General features: G+C 38.9%; 1 protein-coding gene across 1 annotated transcript in view; it reads left to right on the plus strand.

Moving 5' to 3' along the window:
• PREX2 (phosphatidylinositol-3,4,5-trisphosphate dependent Rac exchange factor 2) overlaps positions 1-19,210 on the plus strand; it is a 288,646-nt gene that overhangs the window by 244,790 nt on the left and 24,646 nt on the right. The window contains exons 36-37 of the mRNA XM_026662446.1: positions 2,749-2,815; positions 5,530-5,720. Of these exons, the coding sequence (XP_026518231.1) occupies positions 2,749-2,815; positions 5,530-5,720 (258 nt within the window). The remainder of the gene's footprint in view (positions 1-2,748; positions 2,816-5,529; positions 5,721-19,210) is intronic.

The following is a 19,210-nucleotide window of genomic DNA, read 5'->3' on the forward strand; positions in this document are numbered from 1 at the left end:
TCCCCCAATTTTTTTTCTTGAAAATGTTTGCAAAAATGTTCCCATTTTTGACAAGGTCCAGTTATTAATTTAATAGATTGTTTTTTTGTTTGTAATAATAAACATTTTTCTGTGACTCAAAAGTAAAGCTGTTACAACAGATTTGCACTCATGTTCTTCTACCCTGCTCTGCATAACATCTTGTTCAGAATATGTTCAGTCCAAGTTCAAGAGTGGCCTTCACTGACACCAAGTGAAGTCAAATATGCTGTCACCATGGATTTCTATGCAGCACATTCAGGAACAGCTGTATGAGCATCATAGAGTAATAGAACACTATGAAATTGCTCCAGCCAGACTTTAAAGGAAACCAGCAATTGCTCCTGATAGGGAGTCTTTAATATTAGTTTACTGACATTTGATAATGCCACATAGATGGTAAGCTGGTGATAGTGTCTGATAAGTGATGCTACTCATACGTCTGTTGGAAAAATAAAAATTCTCTATGGTCTATGAATATGAGCAGGCAGATGATGAAGTGGTGCTACCACTAGTAGGTAGCATGCATTGGATGTTTGTGACATGGTGAGCTGTCACTGGGAAGTAAGGAAAGGGTCATGGGGAATAATGAGTCAGTGCTTAATAACAAGTTAGTCTTCTTTGAACCATTTGTACAGTATTGGGGTTCTGCAGCAGGTGCTGTGAGGGGAGGCTAGATCAGAGGCTTCCTTTCCTCCAGTACTCTTAAGCAAAGTAAGCAGTTATGGGATAAGAGGGATTGATAACTACGTAAAAGATAGGAAACAAATGGTAGGAATAAGTCAGTTTTCAGAATGGAGAGAGGTAAATAGTGTTCCCCCCCAGAGGTCTGTACTGGGTCCAGTCCTATTTAACATATTCATAAATGATCTGGAAAAAGGGTAAACAGTGAAGTGGCAAAATTTACAGATGATACAAAACTACTCAAGATAGTTAAGTCCCAGGCAGACTGCGAAGAGCTGCAGAAGGATCTCTCAAAACTAGGTGACTGGGCAACAAAATGGCAGATGAAATTCAGTGTTGATAAATCCAAAGTAATGCACATTGGAAAACATAATCCTAACTATACATATAAAATAATGGGGTTTAAATTAGCTGTTACCACTCAAGAAAGAGATCTTGGAGTCATTGTGGATATTCTCTGAAAACATCCACTCAATTTGCAGCGGCAGTCAGAAAAGCGAACAGAACGTTGGAAATCATTAAGCAAGGGATAGATAATATCATATTGCCGCTGTATAAATCCATGGTATGCCCACATCTTGAATACTGCGTGCAGATATGGTCGCCCCATCTCAAAAAAGATATATTGGAATTGGAAAAGATTCAGAAAAGGGCAACAAAAATTATCAGGGGTATGGAACGGCTTCCGTGTGAGGAGAGATTAATAAGACTAGGACTTTTCAGATTGGAAAAGAGACGACTAAGGGGGGATATGATAGAGGTCTATAAAATCCATGAGTGGTGTGGAGAAAGTAAATAAGGAAGTGTTATTTACTCCTTCTCATAACATAAGAACTAGGGGCCACCAAATGAAATTAATAGACAGCAGATTTAAAACAAACATAAGGAAGTGTTTTTTTCACACAACACACAGTCAACATGTGGAACTCCTTGCCAGAGGATGTTGTGAAGGCCAAGACTATAACAGGGTTCAAAAAAGAACTAGATAAATTCATGGAGGATAGGTCCATCAATGGTTATTAGCCAGAATGGGCCCTAGCCTCTGTTTGCCAGAAGCTGGGAATAGGTGACAGGGAATGGATCACTTGATGATTACCTGTTCTATTCATTCCCTCTGGGGCACCTGGCATTGGCCACTTTCGGAAGACAGGATACTGGGCTAGATGGACCGTTCGTCTGCCCCAGTGTGGCTGTTCTTATGTACTAAAGGAGTGGGGTTATTCAGTTTTAGGACAGAGGAGAAAAAGGATAATATTGAAGGCCTGTGAACACGAACTGAGCATACTGTGTACCATATGGAACACCAGCCTCTGTCCTTTGACAGAACTTTTTATGTTCTAGAGACACTTCCTATGCAATATTAATTTTATTAAGCTGTTGGCTCTGGCTCTGTTGGTCTTTCTCTTTCACATTGCATTTTGTTTTTATGTTGATGAACCATATTTGCATTCAATTGCTTCTTTATATATGAAATCATTTTCATATAGGTGGGTGGAAATTATGCAGAGGAGCAGTTGAAGATAGTTTGTTGCATATATAAAAATTGACACAGACATTGTTAGTTCCGGTCATCACCCTGTTCACTTTGCTTGTATGGTGTATCTTTCCCCCACTCTTAGTTTTTTTTAGTTTCTTTTTATATTGTAGCCTTTCAGGGCAGTGACAATGTCTTTCTATATGTCTGCACCGTGCCTAGTACATTTGGGGTGCTCCTCTAATATTATCATTTTCCATAACCAATTCCAGTTTTTCTAGTAACTTTGCAGTAAAACACACTGCAGAAGTTCTGCTGCACGGTCTACACTCAGATGCACGTTATTCAGTGACCCATTATACTGCAGCTTGCCAAGAAAAAACATGTTCATAATTTCTTTAAAAAGAAGAGCATTAGTGCACCTTTAACCTTCATTTGTTCCAGCCCTTACTTGTCTCATGTCCTTAAGTCTAAAAAACCCTTCATAAATCAAAGGACATTTCAGTTATATTTAAAGTATATGTTATAGAGGCTTTTAAACAATTAACAGTTTTGTTTGTTCATTATCTCAGGGCATTCTACCTGGACAAGTCGAACCTCCCTCCAAATTCAACATCAAAAGCTGCTTATATAGATAAGGTAAACAATAATATTAAGTGTTTAATTAAACTCTGTATGTTACACATTATCCTAATCCCTTTCTTTTGGCTTGAGTTGAATTATTTTGAGGTATTTTTTCAGGGCTCTGTTATGGCTTTTGTCCCAGCTCTGCATTACAGATGGTCTGACACAGCATTGCCCTCCTAAGAGATATTGTGCTTCAGGAGATGCAGCACATGCTCACGTGTGAAGCCGATCTGTTTCCTCTGACTTTAGCAAAGAGTAAAGGGGCAGAGCCATGGCCTGGTCTCTGCCTTATCCCTTTGGGTCCTGTCAGGGGTGCTTGCAGGCAACAGTCCCTGTGCCCAGGAGAATGAACTTGGTGCACTGTCCCATAAAGAACAGGCCCTTCAGGATTTTCCTCACAAGGTTGCCCTTACAACTTTCCCATGATGGTGCCCCTAAAATGGATTCCTATTTCCATTTTAAGAAAAAAAATCCTCCTTTTATGCCTAAAGCACTACCTAGCATGGCATCCGCTTTTGATCTGACATCCATTTTACAGCCTACAGTTTTATATTTCATAAAGCCTTGTCTAAACTAGAAACTAGTACCAGTTGAAACCAATGCAAGCTAAATTGATATAACTAAACATTAAACTATGTTAAGTGAGTCTATGTAAGCAGTTTGCATTGGTTTAGCTAGATTTATTTTTAAATCACTTTAGTTAAATCAGTGTACTTTTCAAATATAGGTAAATATAAGTCTAAATAAGGTTACCATTTCCCTGGTGAATTAAAATTGCCATTAGGGAGTGCTTGTCTAGATTTTTAAATATTCTTTCTTTGGTTAGCAGGTTTCTCTCTATGGGAATCCCTAGGTATCTCATGAGCAGAGAAAATCAGGGCTTTGTATGACAAGAGCTGCAATGTGACTTGAGCCTCATTTCACTTTTTTACCGAACACCGTGGGAGAGACGCTGCCTTTTGTTACCAGTTCATGAAGACAGTCTTTCCTATCTTTGTGTGTGTGTGTGTGTGTGTATATATATATATATAAATTCAATATTATGCAGTTAAACTCTTTCTCTATATATGTATCATTTCAATCTGGATACCATTAGGGGTCAGCAACCTGTGGCTTCAGAGCCGCATGGGGCTCTTTGGCTGTCCCCTTGTGGCTCTTTGGCTGCCCCCTTGCGGGCAGCCATTTTTTGAGGGGGTGCGAGGTCAGGCTCTGGTTGGGAAGTGCTTACCACAGGCAGCTCCCGGCCAGTGGTGCAGCAGGGCTCTGGCCCCATGCCACTCCCAGAAGCGTCTGGCTGCTGGCATGTCTCTGTGTACCCCTTGTGGGGAGGGCGGCTGCGGATCTCCATGCGCTGCCCGCACCTACAAGTACCGCCCCCGCAGCTCTCACTGGCCAATGGGACCTGTGACGATGGTGCTGGGGGTGGGGACATCACGCGGAGCTCACCTCCCCCTCACCACCAGGGGCGTGCAGAAACGTGCCAGCAGCCAGCCACTTCCAGGAGCGGCGTGGTGCCAGGGCAGGCAGACAGCCTGCCTGAGCCCTGCTACGCCGCCGGCCAGGAGCCACCTGTGGTAAGCATCTCCCGGCCAGAGCCTGCACCTTGCACCCCTTCCCCATGTCAGAACCCCGTCCTGCACCCAAACTCCCTCCCAGACCCTGCACCTTCTCCTGCACCCCAATCCCCTGCCCAAGCCCAGCGCCCCCTCCTGTTTATATTCAACTTCAAATGGCAGAGGTCGCATTAAAAGTATTGGTGAGTAGTAATAACTTTAATATGTTCAATTATTATTAGCTGATAAATTCTAACTGTATAAGTAGCTTTGCGTGTGATGCGGCTCTCGAAATATTTTGGTCAAAGACAAAAACAAAAAAATGTCTCTTCTTCGAAAGGTTGCCGACCCCTGTACTTTCTTTTCAGTTTTGTTGCAAAGTTAATTGTTCTTGTTTGTGGTTTCTTCACTCCTGTTCTACTGCTTACTATTATTCTTTTAGTATGCAGTGTTGTTGTAGCTGTGTTAGTTCCAGGATATTAGAAAGACAAGGTACGTGAGGTAATATCTTTTATCGGACCATCTTCTGTTGGTGAAAGAGAAAAGCTTTTGATCTTACAGAACTGAAGAACAGCTCTGTGTAAGCTCGAAAGCTTGTTTCTCTCACCAACAGAAGTTGGTCCGATAAAAGATATTACCTTACCCACCTAGTCACTCTAATATTCTTTCAGTAGTTAGTCAGGATTAGTGAATGGCTGTTTGCATAAACATAGGACAGTTTTGTCTTACCTGTATGCTGATTTTTCTCATAGTGGTCATGCATCAGTCCCAGCACTCCTCCGTTTGCGCCTATCTTTGCATTTGTCTTTCACTGCATTATTCCTTCTTTGGAAATACTCCTGGAAGAAGGCCTGCCCATGTGTAGTCAGGTGGAGAGGGCTAACACAGTAGAGATGGGTCTGGGGATTATACATTCAATGAAAATACCCAGATACCGATTTTAAAAAAACTGTCTTAAATATTGCCACAATACATTGTGTGCTTTGCGCATGCCCTTTCAAATCTGTGCTTTGAAAGCAGCTGGACTCAGGGTTTGGCCCACAGTGCTCATCTGTTCTTGTCTGGAGTCATTAAACTCAGAAACAATTTAGTTGTCACCCTCCCAGAAGAGAACTTCACATACATCTTGATGGCAAATGTTGTCTAAATCTCTCTGTTCTCCTTTGCTTGCAGCTGATGCGGCCCCTCAATTCTTTGGATGAACTTTACCGACTGGTTGTGTCTTTTATCCGATCCAAGCGCACAGCGGCCTGTGCTTACACTGCTTGCAGTGCCTCTGGAGTTGGATTGCTGTCAGTTTCTTCAGAACTCTGTAGCAGACTTGGAGCTTGCCACATCATAATGTGCAATAGTGGAGTTCATCGGTATGGCAATTTATCCACCTGTCTTTGCTTCAGTCAGTCATTGCAATCCAGTTTGGAGAATAATTTTTATTCCATGTTTTTCTGAGTGTACTAGTATGTATCTAATGGACTCTTAAAAGATTATTCATGGTGAGATTCTGGAAGATAAAAGTAGTTGCAGTGACTGACAAAATAAGCAATATAATTTTAGCTTGTATAGTTGCAACAGATTATTCGTCTTACAAATTAGTACAAGGCAGAAATATTAAAATTTCTAAAGCATGACAAGGAAGGTTTCCTATTTGCATAATATATTGTGTATTTTATACTGAACTCCAGTATAGGCAAGACATTTTAACAGCTAGTGTTCATTTTATACACTGGAGGGAATCTTAGTAGCAGTGGATCTCAAAAACTCAAATACTGCAGGTCTGGTCCAGAATAACCAGAAGCACTATATTGTGGGGGTCATACTTGGCATGACCAATTTGATTACAGAAAATGAACTCAGACACTTGACATTTTGAATTTTCAATTGATTCGCTATATACTGCACTGTACTAAACTCTGAGCGACCTTAACATACTTCTAAATAACGAATTTTACAAAGATCACCAGGATGTTAGTGAAATTCATTCAAGAAAACAGTATGTGTAAGTACCAGCGGGGTAGGGTTAGAACTTTGTGTATATTACAGCAAACATGAAAGAATAACAGTTGAGGAAAATAATCATTAGGTACGTATTCTGTAATGGTTCTTTATACAACCCTGAAGCTGATGCTAACATGATCCTTTTTTACATAAGGATACAAACTATAGATTCCAGTTATCAGTCAGTTTAAAAATGGTGTGTTCATTCTCATGATTCACTGTTTCAAACTCCTTACACTATTAATTTCTGATCCTTAGCAGATTTTCATTTTAGCAGCATCAATTACAAATTTGTTGGGTTATAACAAAAATAACTTTCTTTTTAATTTTACGTAATGTCCATCTTTCTAAAAAGAACTTTGGAAAAACAGTATAGTGCCAGTCCAATGCAGAATATCAGGCATGACAAGCTGGAAAAGGTCAGCAAGGTATCAGAGAAACAATCAATAAGTGCATGTTATGAAACAGACTTGCCATCTTTATCAGCTCAGATCTGATGGTGCATTTGTATGACACTGCATTATTGGCAGACAAGTGTATGTGGCATGAAGTATACTGTCCTCTGTTTTAGAGAGACAAGGTAGGTGAGGTAATATCTTTTATTGGACCAACTTCTGTTGGTGAAAGAGACAAGTTTTCAAACCACACAGAGGTCTTCTTCAGGTCCTTCTGCAGGTCTACCTCATCCACTTGTCTCTCTAGTACTCTGTTTTAGGCAGTTATATGAGATGATGATATTTTTTAATACCATCCCCTGTACCAGAGCAGGATGGTTGTGTTTATCCTTCCTTTAGCATGTGGGAACACTATATAAGCTGGATCAGCATGACATTTTCAGAAGGCCATAAAGCCCTTATGCTTTACTCTGGCTATTTATCCAGATTTAACATTTTTACAAGTAAGAAGTTTTTGATGATTTAGAGAATCCCGTTTTCCAAGTTATAACTCCAGCTAAATCTCCTAGTCAACCAATGGAAATATGGGCAGCATTTCTTTCCTTCTTTTCCCTCCACTGCTCCAATGAGGAGCAGCATCTTCTGTCTCCCATGTGCCTTTTTCCTTGATTTTTCCTTTAAAATGTTACTGTGAAAGAGACTGTCATCTGTAGAATGAACAGGGATTTAAACAGTTCAGCCTTGTCCAGCACATATTCTGTAAGAACAGTGGTACTTAAAAATGGATTGACCCCAAGAATTGAAAGGTCATGAATTATTCAGGCTGGCCTATTGACAGGAATATTAGACACCTGTTTCCCTGAGAATTATGGGTTTGTGTGCATATGCTTTATCTATAGCCAAACATCCAAAGACTTTCATAGGGGGAAGAAAGAGAGGGTTCTATTTGGGCATAATTCTCTTTCTGGTGCTTATTAGAGATGGGCATAGTACCATGAATATTTATTTGAATGGTTAATTAATTCACTTTAACTGGGTTTGTGAGTTTCCTGAGAATATTCTACACAGACAAAGTGTTGATTAGCAGAAATATTTGAAAAATGGTGAATTTTAAATGGCTATTGTAGCATACTCACAGAAAATGAAATTTGAATTAGAAAAAGTGAATATTTTGTCAAAAATCTGTTTTTTGTGGTAGGTTTTTTTGAGTTACGCTCAGTCAGAGGGCAGAAACATACCACGTGATCCACATGTCCAATCAAAGCAGCATGAATATCAAATATGCAGAATGAACAGCTAGTGCACAACTTACAGATCATGAATTATTCAGAATTATTGGGAATATAACTTTAAATAATGGGGATGTATTTGATAAAATCATAAACTTGACATCCTTGAACAGAAAGACAATTGTTTGAAAAAATGGTACACTTTGAATTATTCACTCAGCAGTAGTGCCCATTCATATGCATAAATTATAAAATGTCTCATGAAGTATAGTGGCCTAAAAAGTAGTGATACGTTTTTTGCCCCTGTTCTGGTAGAATGAGATTTAATCTTTGCAAGCAATTGTAGAGGAGACCTCTATTTCTAAACCTGATAGCTTAGACACATGGAGTTCTGAATTCTCATTTCTAATGAAATATTGTATGTTAGCCCTGTGGGTAGGCTACCCTTTGAGAGAAACCTTCTTCAATGGATCAGTCCTCCTACCAGTTTAAAGGTGAACAATATGACAGTAACAGACCCTAGTTCGTGTCTCCACATGTCTGCATTAAATATGCAAACCCCAGATTTTGGCCCCTGGAACTTATTTTCACCAGGTTTCCAAAGTTAGATCCTTAATGGAGCCTGACCTAAGTCTCAGTCTAGGAGTCTGTATCAGAGTTCAGGATGCTGTGCTGATCACTCCTTTTTTCTACTCTCGGGAAATGGGAGCTGAGCAAACCATTATTCCCATCTCTGCCAGAATTTAGTGTCTCAGGCTATATTTGGTAGAATAAAAATCTGGATTTCCCACTTTTCTCTAGTTAAACTTTGTTGACTGACTACTAGACTAGAGCATGCCTTCTTAACATGGAGGTCCTGAACTGATGTCAGAGGGGAGGGGCCACACTGTCCTTCCCTTCCTTTTCAATGGAAGGTGGGAGAGAGTACTAGCCAGATCCCGCCTAGATGGGAGGGAAGTTCTGGGACAGGGTCTCAATATGGAAAAAGGCATCCCACTATGGAAGAGTTTGAAAACCACTGGACTACAGACTTTGGCTGTACTGTCATTATCACTTATAACCTCCTCAGTCTCAGCAATGTTTTGGTTTCTAATTTCTCTGTGATCCAAGTTAAATTGCTTTTTACATTGTACTAGGCTAAAACAGCTTGAAAGAGCTCACATTTTCATTCCAGTATCCAAGATAATATTGGGGATTTTGAATTGCTGGTGATTACTTTGCTTTGATTTTTATGTTTGCCAATTGACATTAGAGCTAGAAATACATTATCTATTCCAGACAGAAGTCTTTTTCAAGTATATTTCAATCAGCTGAACAAGAACCAGGGAGCAATAAGTACCTTTAACCTTCACTGTCCTTTGTGATATATGTCTACAACCTCCCCATAAATGATCATAAAATGAATCTGTTGTGCAGATTCAACATCAGGAATTACAATTAATGTGATTCTAAGGAATCTGGTTTTTATGATTTATTTTGCCTTTTTTCATCATAACTAGTTATGGTCTATTAAATTTTACTTCATTTAGTTAAAACATTGCAGTTCTACTTGCCAATTAACTATCCTCCAGTAAATGATACTAAGGTTTCTTTGCCTGTATTCATTTTATTTGAAGTTGTAATCAGTCTGTACAAATGTAGATGATCAAAAGCACTTTTAAATATTGAATCATTATGCCAGTTCCTGCTCCAGAGGGAAGAGACAGACTGTGCTTCACAGACCCTAGCTCTTTCTATGCCAAAATAAAATTAGGTGCAGCAGCTGCAGAACTCAATTTGGAGACTAGTAGGAATACAAACTAAAATGAATTATTTAAAATATTCAAATAATGCCGTTTTGGGGTTTATTTATAAGGTGGATAGAAAGGAGAATGTGTCCTTTACAACCATTATGAATCTTCTGGAGATACCTCTGTTCTTTATTATTTTTTCTGTATTTGATTTCCTTCTTTAAAGCATCTAATTGCTGCTCCTTTAAGCCACGGGGTTTAGGCTAGCAGATGTCCTGCTGAGTGAAGAGACAGGTTCTGCCAAAGGTTGATTGTGCTCCTGAAGCCTGCCCAGCTCATGAAGGTCCAGGGAGCAACACACCTTTCATGGGTAACAAACCCAGATCTCCCAAACAGCAACGCAGAGCTCCATTGTAACTATATTTTTGTTGTTCTCATCTCAATTCTCCTTTATACATTCATTTTCTTTTAAAAGTTTGACTAGAGAAATTTACTTCTGAAATCAATGAAACTGTGCTGCAAAGATCTTTTCTTGAGGCCCAGTTCTGCAACTGTTACTCATGCTGAACTACTTGATCTTGTAAGTAAACCTATTGACTTCAACCGGATTACTTGAATGAGTAAGTACATGCCAGCATGAGCATGCATTGCAGAATGAGTCCCTATGTATCTCATTCCTTTCAAAGAGTAGTCAGCTATACTTTGATTTCACTCTTGCTCTCTCTTTGTTAAATATTCGGTTTTCCCCTTCAATTTTGCTATCCCTATCTCCATTTATTTTTAATATATTTTCATGATCCATTATTCACTGAGACGGAAATAAACTTTTTTTTCTTCATAATATAAATATTTAGGATAATAGAATGTTTAATACTGTGCTTGTTACAGTTCAAAGGCAGATAGAGATGTGGGAACTTGTCCTAAAAGATAGCACAAACAACACATTGAAAACCAACAAGTAATCCATAACAATTCTGATTTATATTCCCCTTCTATATTTATTTATTATTGTTATTTATTATTATTTATATTCCCTTTCTATACTCTACACATTTTTGCTTTGTTCGCTTTTAACATGCATATTAGGAATGATGTTAGTCACATGCAGTTCTCTTTCATGTTTCATCTGTTGAAACATCATTCTGCTTAGCACATAATTTAAAAAAGTGCAGAGAAATGCATGAAAACAGACTGAGTGGGATGGTTCCAAAAAGGATTCCAGTGCAGTGTTTTCCTCTTCGCTCCCTTCACCTTTATGCATTATGTAGCTGTTTAACTGCCTGGGTTGATATATAGCTCCCTCACTTCAACCTGCAGAACCAAACTCTCATGTTTCCTACAGTATTTCTTCTCCAGTACTCAGGGCTTTGGGAGGAATCCGAATCTTTCTTACAGAAAACACCAATATAAAAAAATCCAATAGACCCCTTCAAACTGTCTAGAATCAACTTGTGTATAAGTTCTTTTGATTTTGAGATGAAAAAGAATTAAATTGAACAATCTGAATTCTTCTACAACATGAAATAAATTAGATTGCAGTTTCCCAATGGATAACAGCTTGATTTGATCTGCCAAGGACTTAAAAATGAAACTCTTTCCTACTCATTTGAAGAGATTGCTCCTCAGACTAATGTATATGGTGGCCAAGTTTGTTCTTGAACTATCCTGACACCATTATTAAGCTTGAGCGGACAAGAAGCACAGGACAATTCAAACCTTTAAAAATTCTATTCTTTGTTTCCTGACAAGTCCAACTTCTTGGCATACAAACAGTATTCAAGGTGAGGTCTTCTGTAGCTAGTGCCTACCTGCAAAATTTCCAACCACTAACATAATAGCATTAAATTTGAGGTAGAATTATAGGGTATCTATGATGCTTCTAAAAGCATTTGTATAGTCTTTGAAAAAAGGCAAAAGTTGACAGATGAGTGAGTCCTAGATCCCCGTTCTGGTTTTTCTGTTGAATTTATTTTCACTCCCCTTTTCCAACAGAGAGGGGTGTTCACAAATTTTATTTCTGGAAATAGCATCTCTGGTATGGAGGGATGCACTCGTTCCTGTTAAAAATTAGAGAAAAGGGCAGTATTATCTTCAACAGGTTTCATTGCTCTCAAAAAACAGGCTAATTTTGAATTTAATGTTACCCCTTCCCCAAGACTTGGCTCAAACCTCCCTGGTGCTTGTTAATCGGAGTGGCTTGTCTCTGCCCCTGGCATGGGTTGAGTCCTGAGTTTTTTATTTCGGTGCCTGGTGCTTTCACCCAAAGTGACTCCAATCTGTGCCTGGGAAACAAAGGTGCTGTCCCTTGGGAAATTCACAAGGACACAAACAACACAATACATTACTACAAGCTCCAATCAATGAAATTCCACACTCCAAAAGAACAATATAACACAGGGGGCTTTACTAGGGACAGGAAACAAATTCTGTAAGGAAGAAAAGGATTAAGATTAACTAAAACACTACAATATCAATAATATAACAAATCCTCCACATCCCTGCATTCACCACTGTACACAGACCCTCAGCTCCCTCTCTAGCACCATTCCAGGCAGATAAGAGGCTGAAGAGAAGTCCTGCAATGAGTGCTGGAGCGCTGTGAATATTGGTCAGCTTAAACAAAAAGAAAGGGGTTCCCTTACAGTCTCTTCAGCCCTGAGTGGGGCAGGGTCCCCTCATGACTCCCTGATCTGGAGCCCTGTGGAGATCTTGGCTGACTGTAGGTAGCTGGCACCAGGTTGCTTCTCTGCCCTTCTAATCGCTGATCTCCACAGGACTGGCACTTCATAATCGTGTTCTAAATCCCACAATAGCTCAAAGTCTCCCTTTGTGCAGGAGTGAGAGTTGAATAGAGACTCCCTGACCCCAAGCTGTGCTGCCCCAAACTCAGCTCCAAACTCAAACAGTCCAAAAGTGAAACTAAAATGAATCCCTTTGTCTGTCTCCAAGGCTGTTTGTCCCCTCTAACTGAGAGACTGACCAGCCCTGGCTCCTCGTTGGCCCAGCACATTGTCTATGTAAATCACTCCATCAGAAATTCCCTATTGGCTTTTGTAGAAGTTTCCTGACTATTCTATCCCTGCTCTGGACCCTAAGCAGGCCGGGAAATGGTGTCCAGAGGCTCTGGAGCCATTGCTGTAGTCCAGAGGGTTGGACCCCTGGAGGCTCAGTTCATTGTTTCAGGAGCTAGCAAACTCCAAAGAGGTTTGTACTAAAAACCTGAATAAATCTACATATGCAGGACTGAAGTCCCAAGGTAGAAACCTTAAAGGCTACAAATCAGGGCATTTTTCCTATTTAGATCTGAAATATGACTATATATACACACCTATTCAACTCTATCATGAAATGTGTCTCTGGTTTGCAGTTCTCAATTGAAACTTAACTCAAGGGCCTTCCCTTCTGCATTTTGTTTGCTCCAAGAGTATTTATATTTATCAAGTTCATGGTGATAACAGTTTCATGCTTTAGAAAGAAAGGCGTTTCCTTTCTTAGATGAAATGCTCATAATGACCATTTCTTATGAGCAAATAACTTGTTCCTCTGTAAGAAATCTTCTTTGGGATCATGTGTTTCTCATCTATTTCAGAAACTGAGTCATCTTCCCTGCCAGAGACTAGTCTAATTAGCAGTTGTTCTCTTGAAAGATGAAGCCAGTCTCCCACCCTCCAAGAAAAAGTTTAAAGAAAATCAACATACACTAGTAAAAAACCCAAAAGGCATCAGGTTTGAGGCCTTCCTGAGTGGAAGTAGTAGCTTGGGTTACAAAACACATCCTGCACGATTGGTCTCCTGTCTCTATATATTTACTGTCTCCTGTTTCAGCAAGCAGGAACTCAGCTGGTAGCTGAAGTTTGAAAATACCTGGCAAGGCAGATTTTGATTATTCCATGATGCAGTAGCATTACCAACAAACACAATAGCTTCCAGAAAGAAGCATTGATAGATACTGTATTTTCATAATGAAATTAGAGGCGTTCAGACACCAAGATTATTGGACATATCTTGAAAAAGTTAATACTAATGTTTCACTAAACATGAATGGATCAGCACCTGACTCTGCTTACAAGATGATAATAACACTTGAGGCAACTGAACTTAACCACAAAGTCCATAAAGGACCAAACATGAGTCTCAGAATTCTCCACTAGACCAATTATAATATTTTAACTCTGTTTAGAGGTTATCTTCTGCTTTGGAATTTTAATGAAATTTTCTTAAAACCAAAGCATGTCCATTGCTTTCTACCCCTTTTCCCCTGCTACAGCTATATTCTCACCAGACACAATGGGAGGGTGAAATAATATGTTCTTCAAAAATCTCTTCATAGGATTCCTTTAAAATAATGACTCAATTTTTCCTACTACTAGTGTCAAACAGAATGGCCAACTTCCGCCCCCCCCATTTCATGTAACTACATTTTTTTTCTTTTGTTAATGGAGGGTTGGTTTAGTATCTTACCTGCTTATTTCATTTCTAATAACTGTACTAACCACTGGTCCAATCCTCTCCTCGAAAGAAAAAAAAAATCATGCTCAGTAAAGTTTCAGCACATGAGCAAATGAGATGAAAGGCGTTTTTTTAAAACCAAGATTGCAGCCAGCATATTTAAACTTTCTTATACATAGACTAAAAATCGTGATGCTTACGTATGCTTACATCATCCCGAATAACGAATTTAAATATGTCTAGGCTCTAGGACGGTTCTCATGGACCATTCCCTTCAGGGTGTGGCTTAGAATCTAACAAAAGGTCTGGCAATGTCTTCACATAACAGTGGAGCAAGATCCACAGGCAGGAGTGTCAACACTCTATTTTAATACATCCTAATAAGTAATGTGCTCATTTTAGGTTGATTCTAGTCTACTGTACACTTGTTTAGATAATTATTATAAATAAATACAAATTAATGTACAATCACTAGGAATTATAAAGAACTATCTTAAAAACTTCAGATCAGAAAAAAGAAAACTTTATGCTAACATTTTAACTGCCATATTTAATAAGTATATTGACATAATTAGTTCCTGGATAAGAGTTAACTTAAGTCTTATGAGAACAAGTAAATGTTTAAAATATCTATATTTTAAAAAGCGGTCAAATGGTTAGCATATAGTAACTATGCAAAATTTATCAAAAGAATGATGATATAAAATTTAACACTGAGCAGCAGCTTTAGAGTTTTAATTAATTAGACTAAGCAAAGTACATCCTGTTCAAATACTTTATTCGTGTGACCAGGATATAATTCACTTTGACATCCCCAACAGCCGTAAGTGATGTGCCAAATATTACACCAATTTGTTTCATCTCATCATCCCTATTCAAGAGATGTTAGACTAATGATGAAGCTCTAAGTATAAGCTAGCCAGAACCCTAATTGAAAACTGGGAATGGATTTTATTATTTAGATTCCTTTAACTCAGGTAACGTTTCTATACAACATGCTGAGTGGCAGCTCAGATGGTACTGTACACAAACACCAATTGATTTTTCCTATGTGGTGACAAATTACATTAAATAACCTGTCATTGAATAGTCCATTTCTGAGTTATTTTAATCTTTCATCTTTTTCAGTAAGAGCACTATAAAAGCTATGTTGTCTATATATACAAATGTAACAAATGGGAAACAAGCAGCATGCCATTCAATCAAAAACAAATGAATCCCAGAGCTGGGGAATATTGATGATTGAAAAGGTAATGCAACCTTTTCTGTTAAGGGAGACTTGATCAACAAGATGTTTGCAAAGTTGTTGTTCAACTATATAGAAGACATCATGACTGGGCATACCACCCACCTGGGTCCCAGGATTGTCAGGAAAGACCCATGGTTCTGGTGTCGGACTCTTCTGGGAGACTAGGAGAAATAGGCAGGGGCCAGGAGTAATTGAACTTCCTTAACTTTGCAGGAAGCCAGCTGGAACTTATAAAAAGAGTAGAAAGAGGATGTTCTGGGCTGGGTATACCTGGAAAGCCAACGATGTTGAGGGAAGTAGGCTGCCTGCATGGGATTTGTTAGTCTGTCTTGTTTAAATGCTGAGGAAAGGGAATTTGGGGCTTCTGTTTCTCTGACCTGAAGAAAGGAAAGAAACAGATTTTTGTTCATTTAAACTCTGAGGTATGAGGATTTGGGACTTTTGCTTCCATTGACAGAATGTTAGGGTGGGGTTTAGGTGAACTCTAAAAAGAGCTTTTTTCTTTTATTTTCTTCTTGTGATTTATCTAGTCTCTTTTCTGCTGAAGGACCAGTTGCACACAGTGGTTATATATGGTTCTGAGTTGTTTTATAACCTTAAATAAATCTTGCTTATTAACCCTTGAGCTGGGTGGTTCTTATGGTTTGCATAGCTGCTTTGGCTCCCTGTAAGATTTCAAGATTTCAAGCCTAGAGATCTTTGAATGGTCTTGGGGACCCTTCAACCTTGCTGGACTCTGACCTTATATGGCAACAGTGCTTTTGCCACTGAATACCTTATGCCATATATTCAGGGATACTCCTGCTGTAAGTTCCTAGTATTAATCTTTTCAAGACCACAAGGAGAGTATTCTTCGAGCAGACCCCTTACACCTGGAACTGACTGCTTTTCATATTCATTCAGAACAACATGCAAGGTGCATTTGTTTAGTTTTGCATTTGGTTCATTTTATTTTACTTGACAACTTTGTTGTGAGATACCTAGCTCTCTAACCTATCCTTGGTGGGTAGTTTTCAGTGATGTTTGTTGTGTTTTTTCTCCCACCCCTCCTTTTTTTTTTTTTTTTTTATTACAGCACTTGGCTGCCATGCTGATTTTGCTTGCAACATTTTGCAGCTAGCAGCATTTCATGGCAGTCAGCGTGCTTCTTATAAAAAATTGACTACACAAAACAAATTTTGTGCAATGTAATTCAAGCAGAAAACGAAACAATTATTTGAAATAAAAACAAATATTGGTATGTAAATTATATGCCATGACTGGCAGAAAACTAAATTTAAATAATTGTGAAAAAGTACCAAAGTGTAAATACTGATTTATTAATGAATCAGCTCAGTGAAACATTATTAAATGGTTTATTTATAATATCTATCATATAGAATGTGTCTATTTAACTATCTAGTTATCCAACCAAAATAAAGCAATTACAGCTTTATTGCTGGTAATATGTAATAAGTTAGTTATTTTATGTCATTATTAAGGTTATGAGTTTGTAATGGAAGTCACTGATTCCATGACTTTCCGTGACTTTTGCAGCGGTCGGTGCGCCTGGCTCAACGGCAGCTCAGGCAGCCCCTGCGCCATTCGCACTGGCCGCTGCTGGGGCAGCCTTGGGCAGCAGAGTTTGGGTGTTGGAGAGGGCAGGGGGTTGGGGCACAGGATGGGGTGAGGCGAGCTCTGGGTGGCGCTTACCTGGGGGGCTGCCCGGAAGTGGCAACATCCCCCTCGCTCAGCTGCTAGGTGGAGGCATGGCCAGGCAGCTCTGTGCACTGCCTGCACCCAGAGTGCTGGCTTCGCAGCTCCCATTGGCCAGAAACCGCTGCCTGCCCCTCCTCCAGCACCAGCAGGGGTCCTGGGCCACGTGCCGCTGCCCGCCCCTTCCCCCCAGCACCTGGGCCGCCCTCCCCGAGTACCCGCGGGGCCCCCGGGCAGTGCCCCCCGCCACGTTTTAGTCAAGAGTATTTTTAGTAAAAATCATGGACAGGTCACAGACCGTGAAGTTTTGTTTACTGCCCATGACCTGTCCGTAATTTTTACTAAAAATACCTGTGACTAAAATGTAGCCTTAGTCATTATTATCTGGTTGATAAGGAACTAATGCATTAATTATTTGAGAAATAACATGAATAAATCATTTCTATTTTTATGGCAACCATTCATCAAAGCCATTTTGGTGTCTCAAGAGCAAATACAACTAAATCATGCACAACCGTAAATTTTAACTTTAATAAAATTCTTTGTTAAAATGAAGTCATGACATTGTTCCAAAGATTTTAACAAATACAAGACTTAGTGGTGCTTTTTGAAAAGAAGCAATGAATATATCAAAAGAGTATGTTTATATGCATTAGTTTTCAATCTTAGAAGCACGGTTACATTTTCAGAGAGGCATATTGATAGTTAGTGCCATTCCTATTCAATTTAAAGTAGCTTTCACTGCCAATTCTCCGTGCTGTGATGAAAACGTACCTCTTAGAATTATTATTACTTTTTTGCTGCAGATATATAGAAGCAAGTCAGCTTTTCAGTTTGGCTCTGTACACTTCAGGGTTACACGCCAGTAGTTACCTATCTCTTTAGTAGTCTGAGCTGTTGTTCTTCATGATGCTATTTTCTGTTTGTCCTAACTTTTCTCACTTTGGTAGTTTAATTGCTTGACCACTTAGTTGTTGAAAGGGGAGGTGTTTTGTACCCTCGCACTCAGTTGAATTGCTGTTTCAGCATTTGTCAGATGATGGATAGCTTCATCTCAGATCCTTGTCCATAGTTAATTCTTCAAGGTGAACTTAATGTGGGAATTTCTGACTGAATTATGTTTCTCACATGTGGAATACATCGGATATCTTTCCTTCTGCTCGTAACAGATACTCACATAATAGATAATTTAATAAACAGACATGTGAAGTACTGTACTCGAGTGTATGCACTGGAGTTATACGATTTCTCTGTGAAGACAAATTACTTGGGATATGATTCTGCCACATTGAGCAGTCTCATTACATTTAATGGAGTGCTTGTGGAGTAATTTGCTACTCATTGTGACAATTAGGCTCTTCATAACAGAAACAGAACTTAGAAAGTATAGTTATGCAGTATTAAACCAAAGCATATAAGATCAAAGATCATGACATATATCACCAAAGATCAATAGATTCTTGCTTCATGTTAACTTTGAGGTCAGTGTATAGAAGAAACTAGGGAATTGAACTGATTTAATTATTGAAGGAAATCACTTAGTTTCTAAATTGTGCACAAAAATCCATTAATAAAGAAAAAGATTGAATTCAGTATCTCCTTTCTAAGCTTATTAATTTGAAACTTTTACAGTCCATAAATGTACTTAGTGGTATTTAAAACTTATCACCTTTTTTTAAATGAGTGCATCAGCTACGTGCACACATTTTTCCTCCTACAGATCTTCTGCTTAGCAGGATGATTATTTGATTGAAACATATTGTCCATGGAAGTGTGCATAATACAAGCCATGCAAAATCTTCTGGTCAGTATTTGACCAAAGGTGTATAGAAAACAAATTTTAATTATGTGTCTGAGGATTCTTTTTTTTAGCTTTTTAACATATTAGGGAACAGACACTGTAAAGGTCTATGAAGGAGAAAACATTTTATATATGCATTTTGCTGGATGCAAAGATTTGATTACTGCAGTGTGCTTTGTTTGGTGGTATACTGAAAGACTACTGAGAAACTCATTTGGTGCAGATTGCAGCTACCTACCTATTAGGTGGTGCAGCCAAACAGTATGTGTTACATTATCCAAGAAGTACATAGGCTTTGCTCAAGGAGTTGA

Source organism: Terrapene carolina, unplaced genomic scaffold (genome assembly GCF_002925995.2).
Source record: "Terrapene carolina triunguis isolate 2854851 unplaced genomic scaffold, T_m_triunguis-2.0 Scaffold58, whole genome shotgun sequence".
In the NCBI taxonomy this organism is placed as follows: Eukaryota; Metazoa; Chordata; order Testudines; family Emydidae; genus Terrapene; species Terrapene triunguis.